This window comes from Falco punctatus, assembly GCF_963210335.1.
Source record: "Falco punctatus genome assembly, chromosome: 1".
NCBI lineage: Eukaryota > Metazoa > Chordata > Aves > Falconiformes > Falconidae > Falco > Falco punctatus.
Genome location: NC_137580.1, coordinates 96,634,816 through 96,658,174, shown reverse-complemented (window position 1 = coordinate 96,658,174; position 23,359 = coordinate 96,634,816). Strand labels below are relative to the sequence as shown.

Here is a 23,359-nt window from a genome sequence, read left to right as displayed (position 1 = left end):
ATGCAATTACAACATTTGGAAACATCTACAGTGTTAATTCCTCAGAAATGCATAACACGTTCATGTATGATCAAATTTAAAAAAAAAAAAAAAACAAACAACAAACCTGGAAAACTTAATTTTGCCTTACACAAGTCACAGGAATAACTCCCCCCCCCCCCCCCCCTTCCGTAGGAGTCGGGCACTAAAACTCTCAGTCCTCTAACAGCCCAAGAGCTGAAATAGGATTTTTTTCCTCATGCTCTTTCATCTTCAGTATCTAAGGGCTTCCTTGGGAGGAGTGGTGGCCAACTGTCATATTACTGGAACAGAGGCTGTCATATCCCCTTTAGAGAGCTTTGCAGACACCTCCATCCCAGCTGTTTTCTGGTGCAGTAAGCCTTCATTCATCTTCCTCCCATATTTTATTTTACAAATACATAGCAACAGCTTGATTCTGCCAAAGTGGAGGCATGTGGGTAACTCTTTGTACACAAACAGTCCCATCAAGGTGGCACACACTCCCAGTCATCTGCAGGTAAAGCTCCATATTTGGAACCACAGCATTTGAGGGTTTGAGATTTGATTTTCATAATTAACACCTCACCTTACCCACCATAGTCTGGTGAGAAGGAGTCATTGTTCATGGGGAAGGTTTTGGCATGTTCAGGAGTAAGAGGCAGTTTTCAATAATATGCTAAAATAGCCTTAGAACATGATAAAGTAAATGAGGGTGTGAAAAATCACTGCAGAAGGTCTCTACTGGGAAGAAGTGTTTGAATTGTCACTGATCCATAGGTAGATAATTTTTTTCCATGGAAAGATTTGTGCTGCAGTTTTTATCCTGTATAGGAGCCAATTAACTGTGTGGAATACACCTACAAATGTCTTTTATATACGTTAAAAAGTTTTTTGAAAGATCCCTGGGGAAGAACTTTCATCATCCTTTAAAAACCTCCACCACCACTGCTTATGCTCTGAACTTCATGTTTTAAAAACAGTTTTTATAGCTCAGGGATAGAAATAAACAAAATAAAGCAGAATAATAGTCGTAATAAATCTACCCCAATCCTACTCTGCACTCAACTGCTCCACTGGCACTGCATCAGGCTAACCAAAATCTACAGCACTTACTGCCAGCTGTCTGAGTTTACAAACTACTAACCCTGCTCCGCTCGGCCGTGTGGCACACAAGCCTTTCATGCAGGCTCATGCCACAAAACGCTCCTCCAGCAAAGGGCAGCAGCACACAGCCTTCCTCAGAGCATGTCTCCCTACCAGCTCCCCAGACAGCTGGCTGTACCCTGCCCCAGGTTAACCCACAGTTTTGTCTTGCCTTCAGCCAGGGCTCCAGCAAATGTGGCTCCACGCTCCTGACAAAACACACGAGGGATGCCGGAGTGTTAAGGATGGCTGGCAGCTGGACTCCCCGACCTTGGTCCAGACGGATGCAGCTCCAACCTGTATCTACCTGGCAGGACAGCGTCACCGCGAAGCAATTAACAGTTCTTCAGGTAGGCAGTGGTGGCTGGGTCAGACCTGGGCTTCACTCCCGTGCCATTATTAAGAGTTTATCCAGCCAAACTGCCAACGTTTCTGTGAGTTTATCAGAAAAGCCCTGGCCAGCACTGGGCCAGCCCCCTGCCTGGGCACACCAGCAGCAGTGCCAACGCCGGATGGCAGACATGACAGGGTACTGGCCACCACAATCGGGTACTGGCAGCCATGACAGGGTACCGGCCACCACGACGGGGTAACCAAACGCCCGGGACACCCTCATCCACCAGTGCAGGCAGGTGCGCACCCAGGGGGACGCAGCCGTTGTGCCCCAGCCCAGCGGGCACAGGCCCCTTCCTTGCTGCCCCCTGCTCCGGGGCTGGGCCAGCCACTCTCCCCCCCGGGGCCCGGTGAGGATGGAGCCCAGCGCCCATGGTTTGGTTCTTACCACTTTGCCGTCCTTGGCCTCTCGCCGGTGCCCCGGGGCCGGGGGGTCCGCACCACCGCTGCCCCCAGCTCGGCTCTCACCGGGCGAGAGGGAGTAGAAAGGGGGGCTGGGGCTGGGGGGCAGCCCCGAGTCCGGGCTGTCCAGCAAGCCTTCCCGGCTCTTCTCCTTCAGGCTCTCGTCCATCCCTTGCAGCTGTAGGTGACCTACCATGTCTGGGGGGCAGCGAGGGGGCCGCAGCGGGAGAAAATCCTCCAGCGTCGCCCGCCGCGGAGGGAGGGGAGGGGAAAGGAGCCCGGGGGGCCCCCACTGAGCCCCGATGGCGGCCACCAGCCCGCCGGAGCCCGGACCGAGCCTGCTGTGGGGGCAGAGCCAGCACCAGCCGGACCGGGCTGCCCCCGCCGCTGTCCCTCCACCCGGCCCCCGCGCCCAGCCCGCCCCTCAGGGGGTCCCCAGGGAAGGGAGGAAAAGCCCGATCCCCCCGCGCCAGCCCTGACACAGCCCCGCGGGGGATGCGGCCGGTTTACGAGCGGCGGAGCCCGGGGCGGCCCCGCCGGCAGGGAGCGCTGGGCGGGACGGGGCCGGGCGGGCCTCGCTCCTCCACAGGCTGCCGCCGACCGCCCGCCCGCCGCCTCCCGGCGGCCCATTTATCCGGAGAGGGTGGGAGGGGAGCCGGGGAGCGCCCTCCCCTTCCCCCGGCCCCCCAGCTCTGCCCCGGCCGCACATTTTCAGGCACTTCCCAGGCAAGGAGCGCATTTGGCGCCGCCCGCCCGCCCCGCTCCCCCGCTCCGGGCGGCGCCCCCCGAGGAGACCTGAGGCAACCCCCGCGCACGGCGGGACCCCCGGCCTCGGGAGGGCGGCTGCTCGCGTTCCGCCCGCCGCTACACAGCTGCGGCTGCCCTCTGCGCGTTTCCCTCGGTTCTGTCCCTTTTTTCCCCTCAGTTCTGCCTGACTTTTCCCTCAGTTCTGGCTTTCATCCCTCTTTCACCCCCACGCCGCCCCCCCCCCCCCCCCCCCCCGGCAGCTTTTCCCCTCAGTGCCAAGGTGTGTAGGTATGAAGGAACAGCTCTTCTCAGGAGCCGTGGGCTTTCTGCTCTGAGGTGGCTGAGGGTGGCTTCACCAAGACAGCAAGTCACCACGGCAGTGCTGTCTACCTGGGTGTACAGCCCGCCATGTTCCCTGTGCTGGTTGTACCCTCAGGGCGGCCCTTTCCCCTCATGCTTAGCGCAGCCCAAAACACAATTTTCCTTTGGCTCAACAGCTGCTGGTCCATGACCGCCAAGGAGCTGGCGGCCACTCTGTGTTTGTGGCCACCATAAATGCAATGGGAGGGCATCCCACATCCCAGCACAGCCGCTAGCCAGGAGGAGCAGCCTATGTCAGAGGCACTACCAGCTCTCGGTGTTCAGAGAAGCAAGCAGCAGTTAAACAGGTCAGGATTGCTGAAGCTGATATGGACATTTATTGCACAATAACTGGCTGACATTAATGTTACCTTGTCCACAGCCCTGGTTATGTTTTTCTCATCATGTTTTCTACATAGAGTCTAGACTGTGAGAAATCTGGGGCAGGCCCACTCATAAGGCTCAGCCCGGTGGAGCTTTATTTGCGGCAAATAGGTTTCCATGGGAAACTGTTGGAATCCAACTGGCCGCCGCCTCTGGGTCCGAGTTGTTGGCCCAGCACTCCGCAGAATGGGACTGTGGCTGTTTGTGCCACAAAACCACCAAACACGATGTTTGTCGTGGTGGTTGATGAAACATCAGGGTCTGTTATTGCACCTAGTGATGGAGGCTTTCACGCCCAAGCCCTGAAGTGCTGAGGTACTAACAGACTGACTCTTGTTCTTACCTCTGCCGTCAAGAGTGGTTCCAAAGAGTATTCATCAATATGGTGATAAGTGTTTTATGTATATAAATGTATATATATAAAAGTCCTCAGAGGTAAGGTTGGCCTGAAAAGGACCTGCCCTCCATCCTCCTGAGGGAGTGGGTCACACTGTATGGTGGTAGGTGAACTCACCAGCTCATAAAGCTGGATTTGTTTAGACGTATTCTTGCTCAAGTCAAAAGGAAAGGCCAAGGATGCCCAAATCCAGCCCTGACAGAAATGAGGGGCCCTCCTCAGAGTGACTGAAGTGATCTGTATGCACTGAGCTGTGCAGAGGAATGTCACTGATTTATAAATGTCAAACAGGCACTGAGCAGCCCACACACGAACCTCAGTGAATTCTTACCTCTGACCCGTTTGTCTGCTTCAGCAGCCGAACAGGCTGATTTAGAGCCCCTTACTGTAAGGGCTCTAAAGTCTCACACAGGCTACGGCTGATCTGAAAATGTCAAAGGGGACCAAAGGTCAAAATTTCCATAAATTAGGCCCTGGCTTGCTACCTATCATGTAATAGGATTCTCCAGCCAGTTAACACTGTGAACTCAGGCATTCAGCCCAGCAGTTCCCCTGCAGCCCTGTTCCCCTGCCCCTCTTCTGAAATGGCAAGACTGTATGTGCAAGGGGAAGGACTGCCTTCAGAGTTGCCTTCCTCCAAGGAGAAAAAAGGAGCAGGACAAAGAGACACTGGACAGGGGTGAGTGCACTATTCTTTACTCCTAGAGAGGTGTATCTTAGCTTGGGGAGCAGTTGGGGGAAGACTGTTTTTTTCTTGTTTTGAAAAATTACAATTTTTCCTGGAGCTAAATAACATGTATTTTTAAAGGTAAATTTCAGTACAATACGAATATTCTGTACGGAGGTGGGTGTTCATGGTTTAGGGTTTGCTGAGCTCTGAAGACTTGAAGTGCCAGGCACTGCTGAGCATCTCCAAGCATTTGTAGGTGCATTGACTGCACTTACAACTGGCAAAACTGCTGCTGGGTTCTGCAGGGTATGTGTGTGCACATAATTATGTTGGTATTGTTACTATTGTTGTTGTTCTAATTATTCTTATTATTAATTGTTATTATTATGTTTAGAGTTAGTAGTAGGTTGTTCACCCACTCAAGCTCAAGATGTAGCTCTCTTGCATAAAGCACAGGGTGGGCAGGTGGTAAGAAATGCTCTTGTCCTGATGGCTGTGATGGAAATGACTCATTCTTCGGTCAAAAGTCCTCCTGGAGCCACAGTATCAAGCTCATGGCCAGTGAAAATTTGCCTGAATGGAAACTCAGTGAAGGATACAGTGCGCAGACACAGATGTATATATGGGGTAGTAGAATTAGACCTATCGAAACAGGACATAAATATTGCACAGTGCCCTACCAAAGAAGAAAAACAAGTGCGGGAGTTTTAGTTGAGGCCATATTGCTCTACTGAAACTGTCCTTAGTTCAGCAATCCTTAATTTGCTGGAAGGAATCACTAGGGACTGGTACATTCCTGTGTCTTGGCTTGGGAACAGGGAAACTGTGCCCTTGTGTGTATGGTGGGACAAGGAGGAAGGAAAAGTCTGGAGGGAAGTTTTCTGAAGCAGCTGAGTATAGACAAACAGGTGCAAACACAGTGGTACAAGGGCAGCAGTGTGTGAAGGCATAGGCTGTGGGACAGTGGCCTCTACTACCAGCAATTACTCTAAAGGAATACCCTGCCTAGCTGGGAATTTGAGTGTAAAACAACAATAAATAAGGAGTGGGGACTCAAGTAGCAGAAAACTAGGGAAAATTCCAGCAGAAGTGCATCTGTTAAGATTCATTCTCAGGCAGAGGTGTTATTCTGACAACATCAATTAAAGAGGGCTTTATGAAGCACGCATTTCTCAGAACTTCCCCAACTTTTTTTCATTGGTCTATTTTGTTATAAAACGTAATCCCCAGGCCCAGTCCTGAAACGGGTAAAGAAACAGTTGTGAAGCAACCCCTGTGCTTTGCCAGGAGCTGCAGGGTCTACCAGAGACCTGCTGTTCGCCAGGCTGGTGATACCACATGTGGCATTGACAGCTTTTCTCATGTAATGAGCAGAGCACCAGGGATGCAACATGATCTGCAACCTGGCTGATGGAGCTCCATTCAGCTGTGTCTGAGGTTTCCAGGTGAGGCTTTACAAACCAAAATCTGCCTAGGGCTATGTGGTCTTCAGAGATCCCTCAGTTAAATGCTGTGACTTTGTGCACATGCTTGAACATTTGTTCCTCTTGGCTATTGTTTGCCTTGCCAAGTACCATGGGACTCACATCTGGCACTCCTCGCACTGGTGGTATTCCTGGGATCCCCTTGCAGCCTCTCTGCAGCCCCATACTTTTCTCTGCCTTCCTTCCGTATGTCCAGGTTCTGGCTGGGCTCCTGTATCCAACACAACTGTGCTATAACATCCAGCAGCCCTTTATGACTGAATAACCCTCTAGTAAGATGTGTCATGAACAGTCAGGTCAAAACGCACAAAATGATGCAGTGCAGGTGGGAAGTCATGAGAGAGGGATTCTGTGGGCAGTGGGGGCAGGAGCCCAGACAGCCTTCCTGGTGTGAGCAGCCCTGCTTCTGGATAAAAGCTGGTATCCCTCCTTGAATCCACTGGGATTCAAGCCTCTCCATGCTTTGATGAGTCCTCTGCCTCCTGTTTGCCTGGCTATTCTCTTAGCTAGATTTGAGTACTTCAGCAATCTGCCATCCCACAGGCATGGCAGAATGTCAGCATCACGTGCTAAGTTTCCTTCCACTGCTGCCAGGCTTGAAAGACAAATACAGTGAGGGAAGAAAGAGACAGGATACAAACACCTACATCAGGACTTTTTCTGAAGCAGGCTGGGTGGCAAAATGGGAAGAATGCTAGGAATGTCCATTCTGGTTCACTGTCAAACCTGATCCTTCAGAACACCCACAGCATAACTAGTCCCAGTAAGAATGGTTTCGAATACAGTTGGATGTAACTATGCTCTTTGGTTCCCTCCAAAGAGGTGCAGCCTCTCCTCTCTGCAGTGTGTTCCTGATAATAGTGCTGAAAGGCACCAAAAGAGCAGCACCACTGAGGGGAATATCAACACAGAGCAGGACCTGGGTACCTCAGGCCCAGACCCTTGCCTGGCACCTCATGGAGTTGTTCACCTTAGCCTAAAATGATCCGAAGCGTGAAGGTGGCACACCACTGCTCACTGCACTATGGATGTGCTTTCTGCTCTTTGTATCATCATCTAGACCTGGAAACCACATGCCAATAATGATTAATTTTGCAGGGCAGCATGGCATAATTCAAATCAAAGGAATTTTTCTGCCTGAAAAGAAGAGTCCATTTATCAAGAGATAAAATCACTTCCTGAGAGGTCTACTCATTTTTTTTTCAGTCAGCCCCCACCTCAGAAATTTTTTCGACCTGGACTCTTGAGTCTTGGCTGGCTGGTTCAATGAAAGGCACAGTCCAGAAGGAAGGAAACACAAGGCAGTTGCTTCTGAGAGCTTCTCTCAGGAGATACCTGGTCTCCTTGCAGCATCCTTAGAGATGGCTTTGCCAAGTTACTACAAGGGCTTGTAGCTTGCTCCTGTCTCCTGTCAGCTGTGTCAGTCCTGCACTGTTGGAGCAACCAGAATGCTGTGCAGCTCCCTCTAGTCATGGCTGCACCTGCTCTGGCCCCGTTATCCTTGCCAGATAAACAGTCCCTCTTAGCAGTGACTTGGAACAAACTGTCTAGCAGGAAATGAGAATGAAAGACACAAAATCCTCTTTTCTGGGATCAGGAGTGCCTGTTCTTGGCAATAAATCAAATGAAGCAAATTTCCTTTGAATATCCTGGGCTTGACATAAAGACAGTGCATATCCCAGACAAGACAGTAGACTTTGCAACTGCAGTAAAGGAGCATGATCTCTGAAGAACATGCATAGTGTTACATGAAAAGGTTGCCTTCTCACATTTGACTGCAGTTTGTACAGTTTGTGTCACAATCAAAGTAAAAAAAAAACCCAAAACAACAAAAACCCACCAAAAAAACCCTAAACCCTGAATGCTGTATTACAGAACAAGCAAAGGATCTGAAGCACAGAGAAATCAACATAAAGACTTCTGCTGACTCTGCTTGCCTTTGAGTAGGGCGCTACATGCAGAGTATTTGATTACCTGTGGAGTCCAGTCAGCATTTTTGATATTGTTACATACTTGAGTCAAAACACACCTCCCTGCCTCGCTGCCCTGGAGAAGGACCTGCCTGTTACCCTGTGAAATTTCCTCTGCTTGTCTGTCAGGGCTGCTGTGCTGTAATCTTGGAGGATAATCAACAGCGAAACCATTCATAAATCACGGCTAACAGAAGAGATGCCGATAGGGTCTTAAATTTCAAGCCTGCGAAGCCATCATTTCAACAATGACAGTCAAAGGGGAGATTAAGAATTCTTTTACATGGAAAAGTTTTTCTTGGAAGAGCAACCCTCTCTTTGGTTGCCTGTAAATACAGTCATGTGGATTTGATTTTTACACGGCCCTTCTGCCCGCTTGCAGGGAACGCTCTGCAACCCCAATGGGCCTGTTTTCACACTGAACTGGCGTGTGGGGGGACTGCAGCAGGATTTGAATAAGGCATCAAAAACGAAGAACTAAAGCTTTGCCCAGTGCTGGCAGAGGCCAAATGGGCTGCCTGTTTGGGAGGCAGTGGCGGGACGTTCCAGAGAACCAGACCCCTCTTGGCTCAAGCCCACCATGCCTCTGGGTCCAACTGCAGAGTGGGAATAAGACTGGTGCCTTGTTTTATGGTGCAAGTAAAACATTTGGAGATTATCTGTACTTTCACCTCATGGTGTTTAAGGCTGTAAGGGTATTGTGAAGTCTGTTGCCAAAAAGGGAATGCAGAGCTGGATTAACACCCCACCTGGAGGTAGGTGATCTCTCTCTGATCCAAACGGAGTCTTGTCTTGCTTTGTTCATTTGGAGTAAGCACTATACTAGGAAGAAAGGACGAGAGTGTCTCTGTGTAGTTCTTGCCCTCCCTGCTGTGGGTGACAACCAGCAGCACCCACAGCATCTGTCTTCAGGTTAAGAAGAGCGAGTCCCCGACAGGCTCCAGACTCATGCTCATGGCTGTCCCCAGACAGCCCAGCTGGAAATGGACTTTGCCTATTCAGTGCAGCTCTGGGACAACAATTGTTTACAGCATGGTTTCCTGCTAACACTAATGAGTTCTATTTGAATAATTACTCAGAGTAAGGTCTGACTGTAGCTGCCTGAATTTCTATGCACAGGGCAGAGTAGAAGAGCTAGTAATGCCATTATTGGTCAAAGATAAATTCACTTGCTCAGATCTATGTTCAGAATCACTGGTGGACAGCTACAGCTTGCTTAGCACTACAAGCCTAGTAGTTAGGCTTCCAAGGGCACATAGCACTGATGCCATGTGGTAACAGGTAACTTGAATGACGAAGAGCTTGAAAACTGGAGGGATGTAACTTCTGATCTGTAGAGGATTTAGTGCCAACCTTGCCTGAGGCATTCTCACTTTCTGGTAACTGCATGTATTTAGAACTGGTTTATTAAATTAAAAACAGCAGATTAGTTAGCTCATTTAAGCTGCCTGAGGTTGTGGAGCCTGAAGGAACCACTTTTTTAATTGAAGAAAAAAATATCAAAATCAAATCCTGCTTCATGGAAGGATTTGGGGTTTTGTTTGCAAAAGAAGCATCACACTCATAAACTCATAAAGCCTGGTGATGAAACCCTGCAAAGGAGCAGAGCTGGAGGAATGAAAGCCTGCTGAAGAAGAAGCAATGGGAGCACAAGAAACACCATGTAGAGGAATAAATCTGCTATGTCAGCTAATGTGCTTTCCTTCAATTACTTTTCCATTGAGAGTGGGAACTAGGTGGCTTTCTGCTGGTATGTTTAATCTCCCTGATTTCTAGACATACACTGTGTTTCCTACTTCTGTTTTTCTAGCCTGCTTACTTTTGTGACAAGCAAGTGAAAATACTGCAGGGGGAAGGACACTTCTGTTCTAAGCATGGTTAAAGAAAACCACTCTGAAGAATTAAAAAAATCTTTCAAAAACCCAAAATGTTTCACAGCCTAAGATTTTCTGGAGTTTTTTTAAAAAATTGAAGAAGCATGTATAACAGTGAGGGTAACTCTCTCCAAGAAAAAAATTGAACGCTGTTTTCAGATGTATTTTTTTAAGTGATCATTTAGAACGCAGGACCAGAGGAGAGATGTAAAGCCTCACTGAACAGTTTACATATTAAATTCTTGACTCAGCAAATACATGTCATTATAAGGACTCTTATAGTCCATAGTCTTGGCTAGCCTGCTGTAGTAGTGTTGTGTCTCTGATTTATGACACATTATTCCCTCCCGTAATGTCCAACAGTCAATGGCACATTTCTTCTCCAGGTATCCACCCCATTTAACACATTTATAAAGCCTGGAAGGACAACAACAGCTCTCAAATTGCCTGTTGAGATGTGGCATGTTGAAATCAGGTCATGACACAGTGACATGTGATGGACAATGGGAGAGATGGCTTCACTGTTCTCTTACACTATTTCCTATAGCTTCAAATCAGATATGAGAAGAAAGAAATTGTTTGTGCACTATGTGGTGACCTGAGGATTGGAAGGCCATCTTCTTCCAAGAGTAGTAGCTGTCAGCCTGTCACTTGTGGAAGGAAACCAAGAGAAGCAGTTCTAGTCAGCTGAAATTCACTGCACAGGAGCTGCATCACTGCTGAGAGTTCCCAAATGGAAATAAAAGAACAGTCAGAACTCACAGTCCTAGGGATCTTTTCAGGTTAAAAGTCTTTGGTTCCCATGTCTAAATTTAAATCCTACTGAAAACGGGTTCCTTCTTGATCTCAGCATCTCTCCTAATGAAACAATGGGAGCTGAGAATTGAGCCTTCTTGAAGGATATCAGCTTGTAGATGCTGAAACTCAGTAAATTCGTTCTTAGAGGTCATTCTGCTGAAAACTTTTCTCCCTGTTTATCCTCATCAGCAGGCCCTTAGCAGATCCCTCATACACAGCCCTCCCCTGTGGCTATCCAGGAATAACCCTGTATCACTGGGAATCTACTCAGCCTTTTCTGATTTCTGTAATCATCAGAGACAGAGAGACACTGACCTCTCTGTATGTGGTGCTCAGAGGGACTGACCTAGGTACCTCCTGTCAGTGTCTGACCGTGCTGTATCCAGCTGCTTAACAGATGAGTCTGAAACAATACCCCCAGGCACAGGACTCTGGCTTGGGCTAGGCTGGTCAGTCAAAGCCAAAGCTCTCTGCTTTTACTGAAGTGCCATCAGGGTTTTAGCACTGGTGGATGGCCAGATGTGGTCACCTGTCCCCTGACAGCTGGGCTGAGACCACTGGAGTCATCAGCTAAATTACCTTGAACTGATGACCTGCAGACTTAAAAGCACTACAACCAGTCCCCATTATGCACACAGCTCCCATTTCCTTTTGTATTTCTTTAATGCAAAAGTAACAGGAAAAGCAATTACTGGCCATATGAAATGTAAGTTCATACGATCTTTCCTATAAGACTTCAAGCAACTCCTTGTTAAAGCAGATAAGTTAATCTATCTTTTGGTTCAGGTCACAGTAGGTTTTCAGCTTTAAATCACCATGGCACAGTAGCTAATGGCATTTGCCATAGAAATGATGTTGAAAAAACAAGGAATCTGGGCAATTATTAGGAGTATATTTCCGGTGAAAACAACCTATCTAAAGACAGTGTCAGTGGAAAGGGTGATTGAACATCTGGACTTTGCTCCCTTGTGTTTTGTTGCCCACTTTCTCTACAATGTAGTATTAACTGTCACACAATTATTGTAATGAAAACTGCTAGCGGACTTTTCAGTGTGAGGAACTCTGGCACTGTCAGGAGGGGCTCAGCAGGGCTTTTTACCCGTGGAGGCTGAACCTGCACAGCAAGAGGAGTGTGGCCCCTTCAGGCATTCAACTTTCAGAAAGAACAAGGTAAGAGCTTTACCAGAGTTCATTTTTTTCCACTTTGAACTCTCGGTATAGTGCTGTAGATTCCATTCTTGGCTCAGAGCTCGTTAAAGTCAATGCAAAGACTCTTGTTGACTTTAATGAGCAGTGGTTTGAACCCTAAAGCTATTACATGATCAAGACTCCCACCAAACTGTAAACATGTAGGTGTTTTGTTTTCATCACAGGTATAATATTTGGCTATGAGGCAGGGATGCTTGGGATTGTTTCCTGTATGGTCTCTGGGCCTCTTTCAGATGCCCAGTAGATTTACTGGATTGTTTATAATTGTAATTTTGTTTATTACGTTAGAAAAATTGTCCAGATTCTATTTCAATGTAAACCAGAAGCAACCAAAAGCTACTGAAGTCCGTGAGTGAAATTTGGCTTCTGTTACGATATGTATAGTTTTGTTCAGCTGTTGGCTGCTGGTGTGAGAGGGCTTGTTCTCATGGTACATCTGGTCCACCCACATGCCACAGCACCATGAGAAAAGTTCTAACACTGAACCTGCAAGACAGATTTTGCAGTGGGCAGGGAAAGTCCATGAAGCAACGGGAAGCAAAGAAAATTGATGGGGAATAGAAAAAAATGTGCAATACACAGAGAGATACTTTATTGCAAGCCTACTCAGGAAAAAAAAATCCGGGACAAAACCAAAGCTTGGAGGTCAGAGCTTCTCACTGAGTGGTATCATTCTGAACAGCCTTTGGAAAGGTGTGTCACTTGTTCTCTAGACTGCCACAACACCCTGGGATGCTGTAAAAATAGCTGGCAGTGCCTGACTGACAGGCAGGAGACGTGTGACCCTAAATTATGATGTTTTCCTTTTCATGATGAAATGAATGCTGCCTTAGACAGAGGCTGAAATACATCTGTTTGCGGTGGGAGTGCCATTTTAGGCCCATTTCTTTTGAAACTGGGGTTGGAATTGCCAGGGATCAGCAGAGCTATGGGCTCACAAAGAGGGCACTGTCTTTGAGGAATCTTTACATAAGCCCTGCACAACCAAGGCAACAGGAGTTTGCACAGCTGCTGCTGGAAGCAAACATGTACTTTTAGCTGACCTGGGCTGATGACTTCGGGCGTTAAATCTGACGCTTTCCAGATGTACAGACCTCTCCTGCCACAGTCCCCAAACATTCAGTCCCCAGGTAAAAAGGAAAATAATAACAATAATAATAGCAATAATAAAAGGGCACTGTAAATAGCACACTGTAGTGTGTATTCCAGAGCTGATATTTACAGATCATGTGGTCCAGTTCGAAGGCGAGTGGCATTATCCTTTCCTAAGAGCTGTGTTTTGAACCACATTTGATCCAGAGCTAATTAGTGCTGCATCTGCCTTCCATCTCATCTCTGGTTGAGCACCTTCTTCAGAAAAGTTGGCTAAATATCTAAAGCTCTTACTACCTGCTGGGAATTGGCAAATATCTATGAGCATAAGACCCCCAGCGAATAGCCCTTGATCTGTGCTGGTGCCCAGGAGCATTCACAGGACAAAGGCATGTTGCCAAATAGCAAATTAGGTTTTGTGCTCCACAGCAAAACAGAACCTTGCACATCAAGGGACGGACTTACTGGTGATGATGGGGTGGGATGCTTGTGAAGCATTGTCACTGGATGAACAACCGGGAAGGGGCTGGCTGCTCACCCATACCATGTCCTGGCTCCATCTGTGCTGCTGCAGGTTACAAGCTGTGCTGCAGCAGTCACTGATGATTGCACAGCAGGCTCTGGGATGACATTGTTCACTTGATTCTCAGAAGGAAATGGAACTTCATCCTTGCTTCAGACCCAACGTAAATTGTTTTCCTCCCTAGACTAGTTATTTTTAACACCAATTCCCTCCCCCGTGCACCCCTGCAACTCTTGGATGTTGAGATGTTCTTAGGGAGGGTGATGGAAGGGTGTGGGGAGCCCAAAGAGGATCGTTTATTTTATTCCATTTTATTTAGGTGTGGTATTTATAAAGGCTCCAAAATTGGCAGCGAGAGAAAGGCAAATATTCTTCTGAACTTGAGACCGCCCCAACACAGACAGCTGCAGCCCAGCCTTTCCTCATTCTCACTGCCAGTTCTCTCAAGCATGACCTGGTTTGAGGACCACCTTCAATGAGATCAAAAGGTGATATTCCCAGTGCTTGCTCCACATGCCACTTTACTTTCATACTGCCTGTCAACCGGGTGGCGAGTATGTGAGACAGGAATGAATTCTGGCCTCCCTTAGTTGAACCATGAATAACTCCAGGGAAGACAATGGTGCAATGAAGGTCAAATTAGATCTGAGAGAGCCTACAAAGCTCCCTAGAGATGTGTTCTTGCCATGGTGAGCTGGGGCATCCAGGGAAGTAGTTACTCAAAACTATCTCTCATCAGCTAGCAATTCTTTCTGTCCAGCCTGGAGAAGTGCCTGTTATCCTGGGAAAGGATCCCGGAAATACGAGGCAGACAGCTGCTGAGAGTGGCTGGATGTTTGGTGTTCATTTCTGCAGGGCTTTTCAGCTACAGAGCAGTAAGCTTCTCACACCTCATTTCTTCCTCACCTTTCTTGCTTTCTTACTAATTGCAGTGCTGTGAAAGTGAGGCTTGCTCCCTTGAAACTTTTGTTTCTCTCTGCTGTGAAGAAACACTGATGTTTCCTAGTTTTTAATGGAATAAAATTTCAAAACATCTTGGTTTGCAGAATGAAGGAAGTTTTACTCTGATGTTTTTGGATCAAAAATAAATGTTTTGGCATGCTCCAAATTGGCATGTTTCACTTCAGTTTGTTCAATTAACCCAAAAAGTTTTGCTTTAACTGTTCAGTCCTGAACATCAACCTTTAATTGTATTTCTTCCTGGCAGCTCTCATCCAGGAACTGAATACCCACATTTTTCAGGGGACAGTGCATAACTGCTATCACGTCTCACAGACTTTAGAGATGTAGTCCTCTAGGAAACAGCCTGCAGGAAAGATGAGATGAGACATCTAAACCACAGCCCCAGTGAGGCAGTGTACTTATAGGGAAATGAGGTTTTAATGGTTTTTTGAACACATTCAAACCAAAACATAAGTTTTCTGATTTTGTTCCAACTGGCCCTGAAGAAAATACTATTTCTTGACTTTTCTTAATTGAATAAAAGTGTATTTTTCTTTCTTCTGTAAGGAAAAAGGGTTCAAAATCGGGATGTTTTTCTCCCTGAAAATTTCAATTTTGTGAAAACCACCTCTTTACTGGGCAACCTTCCCAAAGGGAATCCCCAGCCAGCCCCAGTGCTAATATCAGTGCACAGTCTTTGGAACCGATCCAAAGGTCATTCGCGCCATTAGACATTTTTATCATGGACTTGAATAAACTTTGGACCAGGCTCTTTTGGCAGGAACATACAGAGTCTGGAAACCTAAAAATAAATCTGATTTGGAGCTATCCACAGCTTTTCCGCAGCCACGATGGTAAATAGGTATGAGCTTGTCAGAGAGAAGGTGATGAGGTGATTTGGCCACTTCTGTGGCCAGAGTATCTTTAGCTGTTTGTTGAAATAAACAAGGAGGAAGATAGGATTCTACAAGCTCAATGCTAAGAGCTCTTGATGAAGAATTACCCTGTGAAGCATCAACCCCAGAAGGTTCACATGGAATGCGTTGTCTCGAGAGGTAATCTGGTTTTCTCTTCAAGAAGTTTTGCAGCAGTAATAGCTCCTGGAATATGTAACACTGTCATCATCAGTCCTAGGAAATGGAGAGGTCCCACCATGATGCAGTTTGTCTGCAACAGTAGTTTTGGGGGCCAGCAAAAGGTGCTGTCCCAGAAGTAGAACTGGTCAAAGCACAGAATTTGCAGTTTTCCTTATTTGTGTCCTGTCCATGTTCTGAGAGTTTCACAGAAATCAAGAGTGAGAGGAAAGCCCTTGGTCACAATGAATCGTTATCCTCTCATTCGCCCTGCCCTTTGCTATGCACCGCAAAGGGACTACTCTGCAAAATTGACGGCAAATCTCATGCTGTAATTACCACACCTAAACCCTTTCATGTGGTTCCTGCTCCAGCTCTCTGCAATGACCTGAGTCACATCTGTGTGTGGAAAATGCAAAGCATTTCTAGCATCTCAAATTTATTTCTACTGCCACAAGAGTTTAGTTGTGTCTGTTACTGCTTGCTGGCTGATGAATCATTGGCTGACCACAAGTAACGGGTCACTTGCTGTTGCTGAGGTTGTATGAGTGGCCACATTTTCTGCAACATTGTTTAGATTCAAAACAAACAATAATTCTCATTTGCACAATGTATATCTAGTAGTCTACATGTAGTGGATGTAGTCAAATTCATGCTAAGTTTCATGGTCAAATGCATCTTTGACTCAACTGGGAAAATGGGTGTGCAGAAAATTCCAGGGATTTTGGCTTTATGAACCCTTCCCAGGGTCGGTAAGTCTCTGTGGGGTTGCTCTTCTGAAAAAAGCAATTGCAATGGAGGAGGAGCATGCTTGGCATATGAGATCTGGGAGGATACAGTGAAGAATAGGTGGTTGTACCATGTCAGGATATGAAGGCAGAGAGAGAGAGAGAGAGAAAGGTGATGAAGAGAGATGGAGAAAGTTAGAGGCTCTTGGTTAGGTGCCAGTGGGCTTGCTTATGCCAACAGATTGTGGTGAATGCCAGTCCTAATTCCCACAGTGCTAGTGACAGCATCCTGCTGGAGCAATGATGTTGGCTGTGGTCAAGCCTCCAGACAGTCCATCCAAAGGGCTCCATCTTCAGATGATGGGTCTATTTCCTTCCTACACATCTTCTTCCATCCATCTAGGTCCCAGATATTTTGTTTTCTACCTGCAACAGGAAGGAGTTGGCCTTATCCATGAGGTTTATAGCAGCCACTCTTTTCTGTGACTCCTTCATCAACTGGTTGCTGCAATTGTCTTGATTCCCAAGACAGCTCTCACAGCGGCAGCAGTCTCTGTTTAAGGGTGTTAAGTTGTGGCAGTAATAATGCTGGCCCTGGTGAGAATACAAATGTGTAGTTTGTTGATCCTGGACTGCAAAGCAGTACTACTGCCTGGCAACTACACCACAAGAGCTGGCAGGCAGACCTATTTCCAGAACACTTCTCTGAAAGGGGAAAGGGTGTTTTCAAATTTCTTCTTTCCCTCCCTCTCCTCCAAGTCAGAGCCTGCCAGAAAGTTTTGGAGAGAAGCTCTGGTGCTCATCTGTGCCTCCCAAGATAAGTATGATGGCTGCACTATTTCTCCCAAGGACCTGGACACCGAGCAAACTTTGCTGGGTCTTAGCAGTAGGTGGTGGTCACTGTAGGTTGAAGGTGAGCCAACCCCTCAGCATCTGGGGTGAAGAAGGGGAGGAAATGGGGTATTGTCAGAAGTGAGGGTCACTCCTAATCATCCATTGGACAAACAGGCTAATTTTAAAGTAGGAGCCAGGGCGTCATATGCTCATGTTGTCATGTATTGCAGGGAACATCACGCACTGGTACTGCATCACTGAAGAACTGAAGCATGTGCCAAATGTGCTTGGCTGAATCAGAGCCTCCGCTCAGTTATCCTTGTGGCTTCCTGTGAATTACCACTGTTGAAGGGCAGCAGGGACACATTTAGAGCTGGCAGCATGTCACACCTCAACTCTGTGTTGTGATGTCACAGGGTTGTGAAGTAACTTATACAGTTACCTCAAGAGGCAAAGCTGCAGATTTCTGCCCTTTACCACCGATATTTCCTGAACCTGCGGTGTTCAACCCAGGTCCTCTAAATCAGGGGTGGGACACATGCAATTATTCTAAGGCTGTATTTTGCATCTGCCTTAGTGGGACTGTCCTACCTGACAGACGAAGGCAGAAGCTGTGGAGAAACTGGGCTTATGAGCCGTGTCTATCACTGGCACTTTGCCACCATGCCCTCTACAAGGAAACCTGCACACTTTTTTCGGGAGCAGCATATTGTCCTAAGCACAATCATGGGTTCAGTGCATAGAGCAATTAAATGTGTGGGTTAGGGGCCAACTTTTCATTGAAGCCTGATCCCATTTCAGTCTCTTTTCCTGAATGTTGAGTGTTCAGAGGCTCAAGCTAAATATGAGTGAAAATATGCCAGGGGGCTTCACTGGGGTTAGTCACCAGCAGAACAACTATGCCAGCAAATTAGGGAGAAAACAAGCACCACCTGATCTGTTCTTGCCTAAGGGCAACATTAATTTATGCATCCTGTTTGCTCTGTATAGCATGGGTATACATATGTTACCCTGTCCAACCAGCTACAGAAATGCTGCAGACCCTTTGTGGCCCCTGGGAGGCCTGGCACTATCTTTTCTTGGGACGTATGGGAAATGTTTATCTCCATGGGACTCAGTGTGAATTAGACATTGCTCTGTGGCGGAGCTTTCTGATCTAGGTCTTTTCAGGATGGGGCAAATGCAGAGCACAGAACGGCCATCATGCAGGTGTTCCTGTGTTTCTTTGCAATGTTTAAATTATCTGAGTAAACGTGCGGAGCAGCTGCACCATTCATATGGGGGGAATAATGGGGAAAGGGTGCTCCCATGGCTACCTGTCATGTAATCTATGGCACACCTGTCACAACAGACAGTACAAACGAAGGGAGATCATTCACCCCTTCCCTTCTTCCTCCCCTCCACCATGGCAGATCTCTTTCTGCCTTTGGGGCAGGGAAACCTCTGTAACTGTTTCCCTGTCTAGATTGTCATCATGGGGAAAAATATACAATATTCTTTGCCTAATGAAACTGCACCCTTCTCTCACATCCTAAACCAAGCCTTCTGTGGACTTGCTCTCTTTTTTTTCCCCACTGTAGATCCAAGCCAGGAAGGCAGCTAAAACTACAGTGCAGACCTCCCCATGGTTTTTCTGAGCCAACAGTGATCATCTACGCAGCGGTCTCACTTTGGTCAGAGCATCTACAGTGTCTGTTGTGACCATTTTTGCCTGGATGCCTCGGGGTATGTTTCCTCTGTAGAAGACAAGCATGCTGGTTGTAGGGGATTTAGCTAGCCCAGGGGACAGTAGCTGTGGAGGCCTGGCAGCCCAGCAGCTAACATGAAGAGGTAACAAGGCCTGGAGGGCTGAGCTGGTGACCTGGACTAGTAACTTGGTATCTTTGCATAAAGCAGTCCTACAATTGTTTAACCCTGCAGATCTCCATAAGGGAACAAAGCACCTATCCAATGTAGTTAAGGTGACACTGCTTCCTATCTGCTCAGGGGTCATTTTTCAAGTGCACCCACATGGTCTATGAATTTTAGGCATTTTCTCCATTAATTTACCCTTTACAGCAGTAACATCTCCGACCTGGTTCTAGAGTGTCTTTCACAGCTTACAGGATCAGATTTTCCGGTGAGTGCTCTTGCACAAAGGATGCCCAGGAGCCTGACCCCAAGGTACAGCCACCTCAGGGTAAAAGACAGCTGCTGTTTCATCATTCACATAAACAGTGATAGAAGAATATAACATATAGCTGAAACTTCAGAGGGGGATCTGTGTTGGCAAAAATTAATTGCCCTGTCTGAAAACGGTCTAGGGAGATAGATTAATGCCCAGGGATTGTACAGGCACAACCTTGATTTTCCATCTGCTTTGATGTCTCAATTAGCAGAACTCAGAGCAAGGGCAAGGGGGAGCAACCTCTCGGCTGTTTCCAGCTTTTTTGGGGGGAGGAAAAAAAGGTTTATTTATTAGAATAGGCAGGTCACAATTTAACTGGGAGATTGTTAAAGGAATTCAGAGCCTGTGGGATTTATGACAAGGTGATGAAAGAGGAACTCTGATAGTTACCCAATAAGCTTCTTTTTCCAAGAACATAAAGTTAAAAAAAATAAATTTAAAAATGAGGATTTTTTTTCTTTTTATGAATGGGTTCTTGTGGTGTGCAGGCTGCTAACACTATCAACATTGTTTCTGGGGAACTCCAGGCATCTAATCAATCTTCATTCTGTAAGAAAACGTTCCAAATTATACGCAAACCACATGGCTTCTCCTGTTTGTAGGGAAAAACCCGACCTGACCCCAGCTGTGCTCCAGAATGGCTGAGCCCCCATCTTAGGACTAATTCCAGCAAGACCTGTGATCCGTTTTCATTGTCCTATCACTCAGAAGGTGGCACTTTGTGCAAGGATGCAGCTTGCCTTTGGAAAAGAGGGAGTTGTTCCAGGGAATATGTGGAGGGAAGGATGGGGCTGGGATCATCGCAATGTACATCCAGCCCATTCCCAGGCTGTTTGTGTCCTTTAGCATGGAGAGGTCAGGGAAGATGCATTCCTGATCTTCACCTGGTGTAGCAAAAGCAACACACATTGACTACATCCATTTACTCCATCCTCTGAAAACTGAGTCCTGTTATTTGGTAAGGGCAGGGTTTAGAATTTGTTGGGTAGGGACAGTATCAGCCACTGTTTATGAGACACCTCTTGGCTGCCTCCAGTGCCAGGTTCGTTGCTCATGGGGGCTGTGAACCAGAAGCACAGCTGTGGGACAGCTGGAGGCTACCCTCCAGTGTACTGCAATGCCCAAGCAAGCACACAGCACACAGCGTTAGCAGGCTCTGCTGTGCATCCTCTGGCCCACTCAGGCAGGCAGTTTGCTGCCTGGAAAGCCTTGCTATGGGAAGGTGGCAGACTATCCAAGGCCATTTCTCCACCCTCTGTTTAGCAGCAGGGGACAGCACTGAAGATTTTCTGGGGGACAACTTAGGGTCATTCTAGTATTTCCCAGGTAGCTCCCGATGCAAAAGGGGGGCAGTGAAATGAGTTGTCCAGCATCAGCCATCAGGGCAGAGCTACAACTTCTGCAGGCCAGCACTACAGTCCTGCCTTTCTAATTATCTGCTTGAGCTTGTTTTCCCTGGAGACTTCTTGCTGCCAGAGTCATCCCCATAGATTCCATTTGTCTGTCAGATGCTGGCATGCTGTCTGCTCCTGCTGGAATGCTGGCCTGTGGGATGCAAGCCCTTGCTGGTTACTTCCATAGAGCATGTTACAATCCTTCTTTAAATTGCAGAGGGATTGGGAGCAGTCATCTTCAGACAACATCTCTTCCAACACTGAGGGCACTTGCTTTCCTTTGGCATTTACACACATACACATCATGCCACAGACATGGTGGGTGTAAAATAAATATTTGTTATATGTGTATATATATAAAAAAATACAAGTTTACAAGGCAAAGGCAATTTTTCCTTTTAAGAGAAGTGACTTCTGCTGAAGAGATGTTATCCTTTGAAGACTGGTAGCTTGTCTCATAAATTACCCTGCTGTTTCCTCAAGATCTTGTGCAGAAGTGTGGCGCACCCTGGTCACTAGTTTCAAAGCCCAGTTCAAACCAAAGCAAACTGCAACAAGTATCTCTGGAAAGCAATTGAACTGTGAATAGCTCTGGAGATCAAAAGAAAATAGCTACACACAAGACAAATGAGTAGGCTATTTAGAAATAGGCTGCAGTGACAGGCCTTGCATCCAGCTTTCAAACTCCAGCACACATGGAGGAGGATTTTAGGTCCCAGGTCTTGACTTAGGAGAATGGAGAGCAGCGTGTAAGTAAAATTTAAGGCAATATGATGTAGCAGAGCACCAGACTGGGATCCTCAGGTGGCTGGACTAGCTGGGTCACTGGAACTTCTCTATGTTATCCCAGTTATATAATAGAGGACATACTACTCTCTTGCAGCACAGTTTAGCAGTGAGCAGGGTTAATTCACTTTCTCTCTTTAGTGAATGGGTGCAGCTTGCCAGAGTTGAAACTAGGTAAGCTGGTCTTCAGATCTGTGGTGACTTATCTAAATGCAGTAAAGCACCTGCATCCTAATTTTCCCTGTCCTTCCTCTTCATATGAGAGGGTGTGCCAGGATACACAAGTAGGACCACTTCAGCCAAGCTGGAGATCTGGGTGGTAACACCGTTTGACTTCTACACTTCCTGTGTTACAGCAGAGCAATGAAGTGTTCAATGAGTCAGTAAAAATACATGTAAGACTAGCAAGACCAGAGCCAACCACTTTTGACTATTGAAGCAGTTCCATGTAGATCCAGAATGCAATTTTTTATATAAACAGTAATGTCAGTACAGATCAATGAATATCTCACTTGCAACATTATCATCAACAGCATTAAATCAATCCTGGACACTCTGTAATAAACTTTAAAATAATTTATTTTTTCAAAGCAAGGACAGGTTACACGGAGTTTGATTTTGCACCTGTTGCTCAGTAATTTGCAGGGACATATACAGGAAGTTATAGGCTGTTGCATGGCATAATGGAGCAAAAGCACACGAGCTGAAGTGATAGGCACAGACAAAACTTACCAAGAAAATAGCTGCAAAACTGTAGGCTAGGCCAGTAACATCCTTCAGCAAGGGAAAGCCTTGTTTTGAGCCCACGTGTATTCAAACAGTGGCTGTTCCATTCTGTAATTGTCTGGCTCGATCACAACACCTGGCTTTCTTGCATAAACAGTGCAAAGCCTCATGTGCTTCTGTAGCTGTGGAAGAAAGTCCTTCCTGACCACTTCTAAAGGCACGTTCCTATTCTGCCAGATCAAACTCGTCTGGATAGAGGTTCACTTCTCTTTGCATAAATACATAACGTGTTAATTTCTGAAGCATCTGTAGATCCATAGATTTTTAAGGTCAGAAAAAACAATCAGTCATCCAGTCTAAACCCCTGCTGACATTGGTCAAAGAAAATCATCCACATGGAAAATCATCCACGTGCACAACAGTAAGGTACAGTACACTGCAGTGCTATCTGTAATATGTGGCAGTATGTGTTGGTAGTGAACAACAAAATCCAAGTTCACTTGCAAATGATGCTTTGATGAGAAAGTTCATGATATCTTTGTATCCTGGATGAGAAAGTTCATGGCATCTTTCTATCACTGCTGTCACTTGGGGTTTGGGGTCAGTAAAGGCTACACCTGCAGGGTGGCCTGTATTTTGGAAGGAAAGATAAGCACTTTTTCATGGAGCTTTCTAACACACCGGCTGGTAACCATGGAACAGATTGCCTGTTGAATTGAAGGCACTCTGGATCATCATTAACAGATCATCTTGAAACTGGCAAATGAGGAATTACGTCTAGTGAAGGGAAAGGCTGCAGGCAGTAGAAACCAGGTTTTGCTCAGGAGCTCACATTAAATGGAAGTAAATAAACTCTTACTAGTCAAGGTATCTCAAATTGTTGATTAGCCTGGAGTTTAAGTGTCCAAGGACAGTGATGCGACTAAGGGCTAGGACTAGATTCAGAAAGATTTAGGATCTGTATCTACGGTTTTAGGGACAGGAACAACACAGTATCTGACAGAAGCAATAGGAGATGCTGTTAGCAATACCTTTTATTGAGAAATTATGGCAAAACCAGTTACTGAGTTTCAGCCTACTGAGGTCCTTACATAAGAAAGTCCTCTTCAGTTTTTTATAGTATAAACTGCAATCATGAGGGCTGAAATCTGTCCTTGTAGTTGTTCTCTTGTACAGCTGCTGTCTCTGCTTCTACCCAACACAGCCCTGCTTTAGGCAGTCATTTGGCCCTGACTGTGTTAATAGGCCTTAATGGCCTTGACC

The 23,359-nt window shown here is 46.6% G+C and overlaps 2 protein-coding genes across 3 annotated transcripts in view; one reads left to right on the top strand and one right to left on the bottom strand.

Annotated features, from left to right (window-relative positions):
• RFLNA (refilin A) overlaps window positions 1–3,314 on the bottom strand; it is a 34,179-nt gene extending 30,865 nt beyond the window's left edge. For both annotated transcript variants that reach the window (XR_013924682.1, XM_080370785.1), the window contains exon 1: window positions 1,925–3,314. Coding sequence is in view for 1 of the 2 variants with exons in the window: in XM_080370785.1 (XP_080226911.1) it covers window positions 1,925–2,134 (210 nt within the window). In the remaining variant the exon portion in view is untranslated. The remainder of the gene's footprint in view (window positions 1–1,924) is intronic.
• The window catches only part of CCDC92 (coiled-coil domain containing 92), a 137,158-nt gene continuing 117,107 nt past the window's right edge, over window positions 3,309–23,359 (top strand). Inside the window, exon 1 of the mRNA XM_080370520.1 lies at window positions 3,309–23,359. This exon is cut by the window's right edge and continues 41,095 nt beyond it. The gene's annotated coding sequence lies outside the window, so the exon portion shown is untranslated.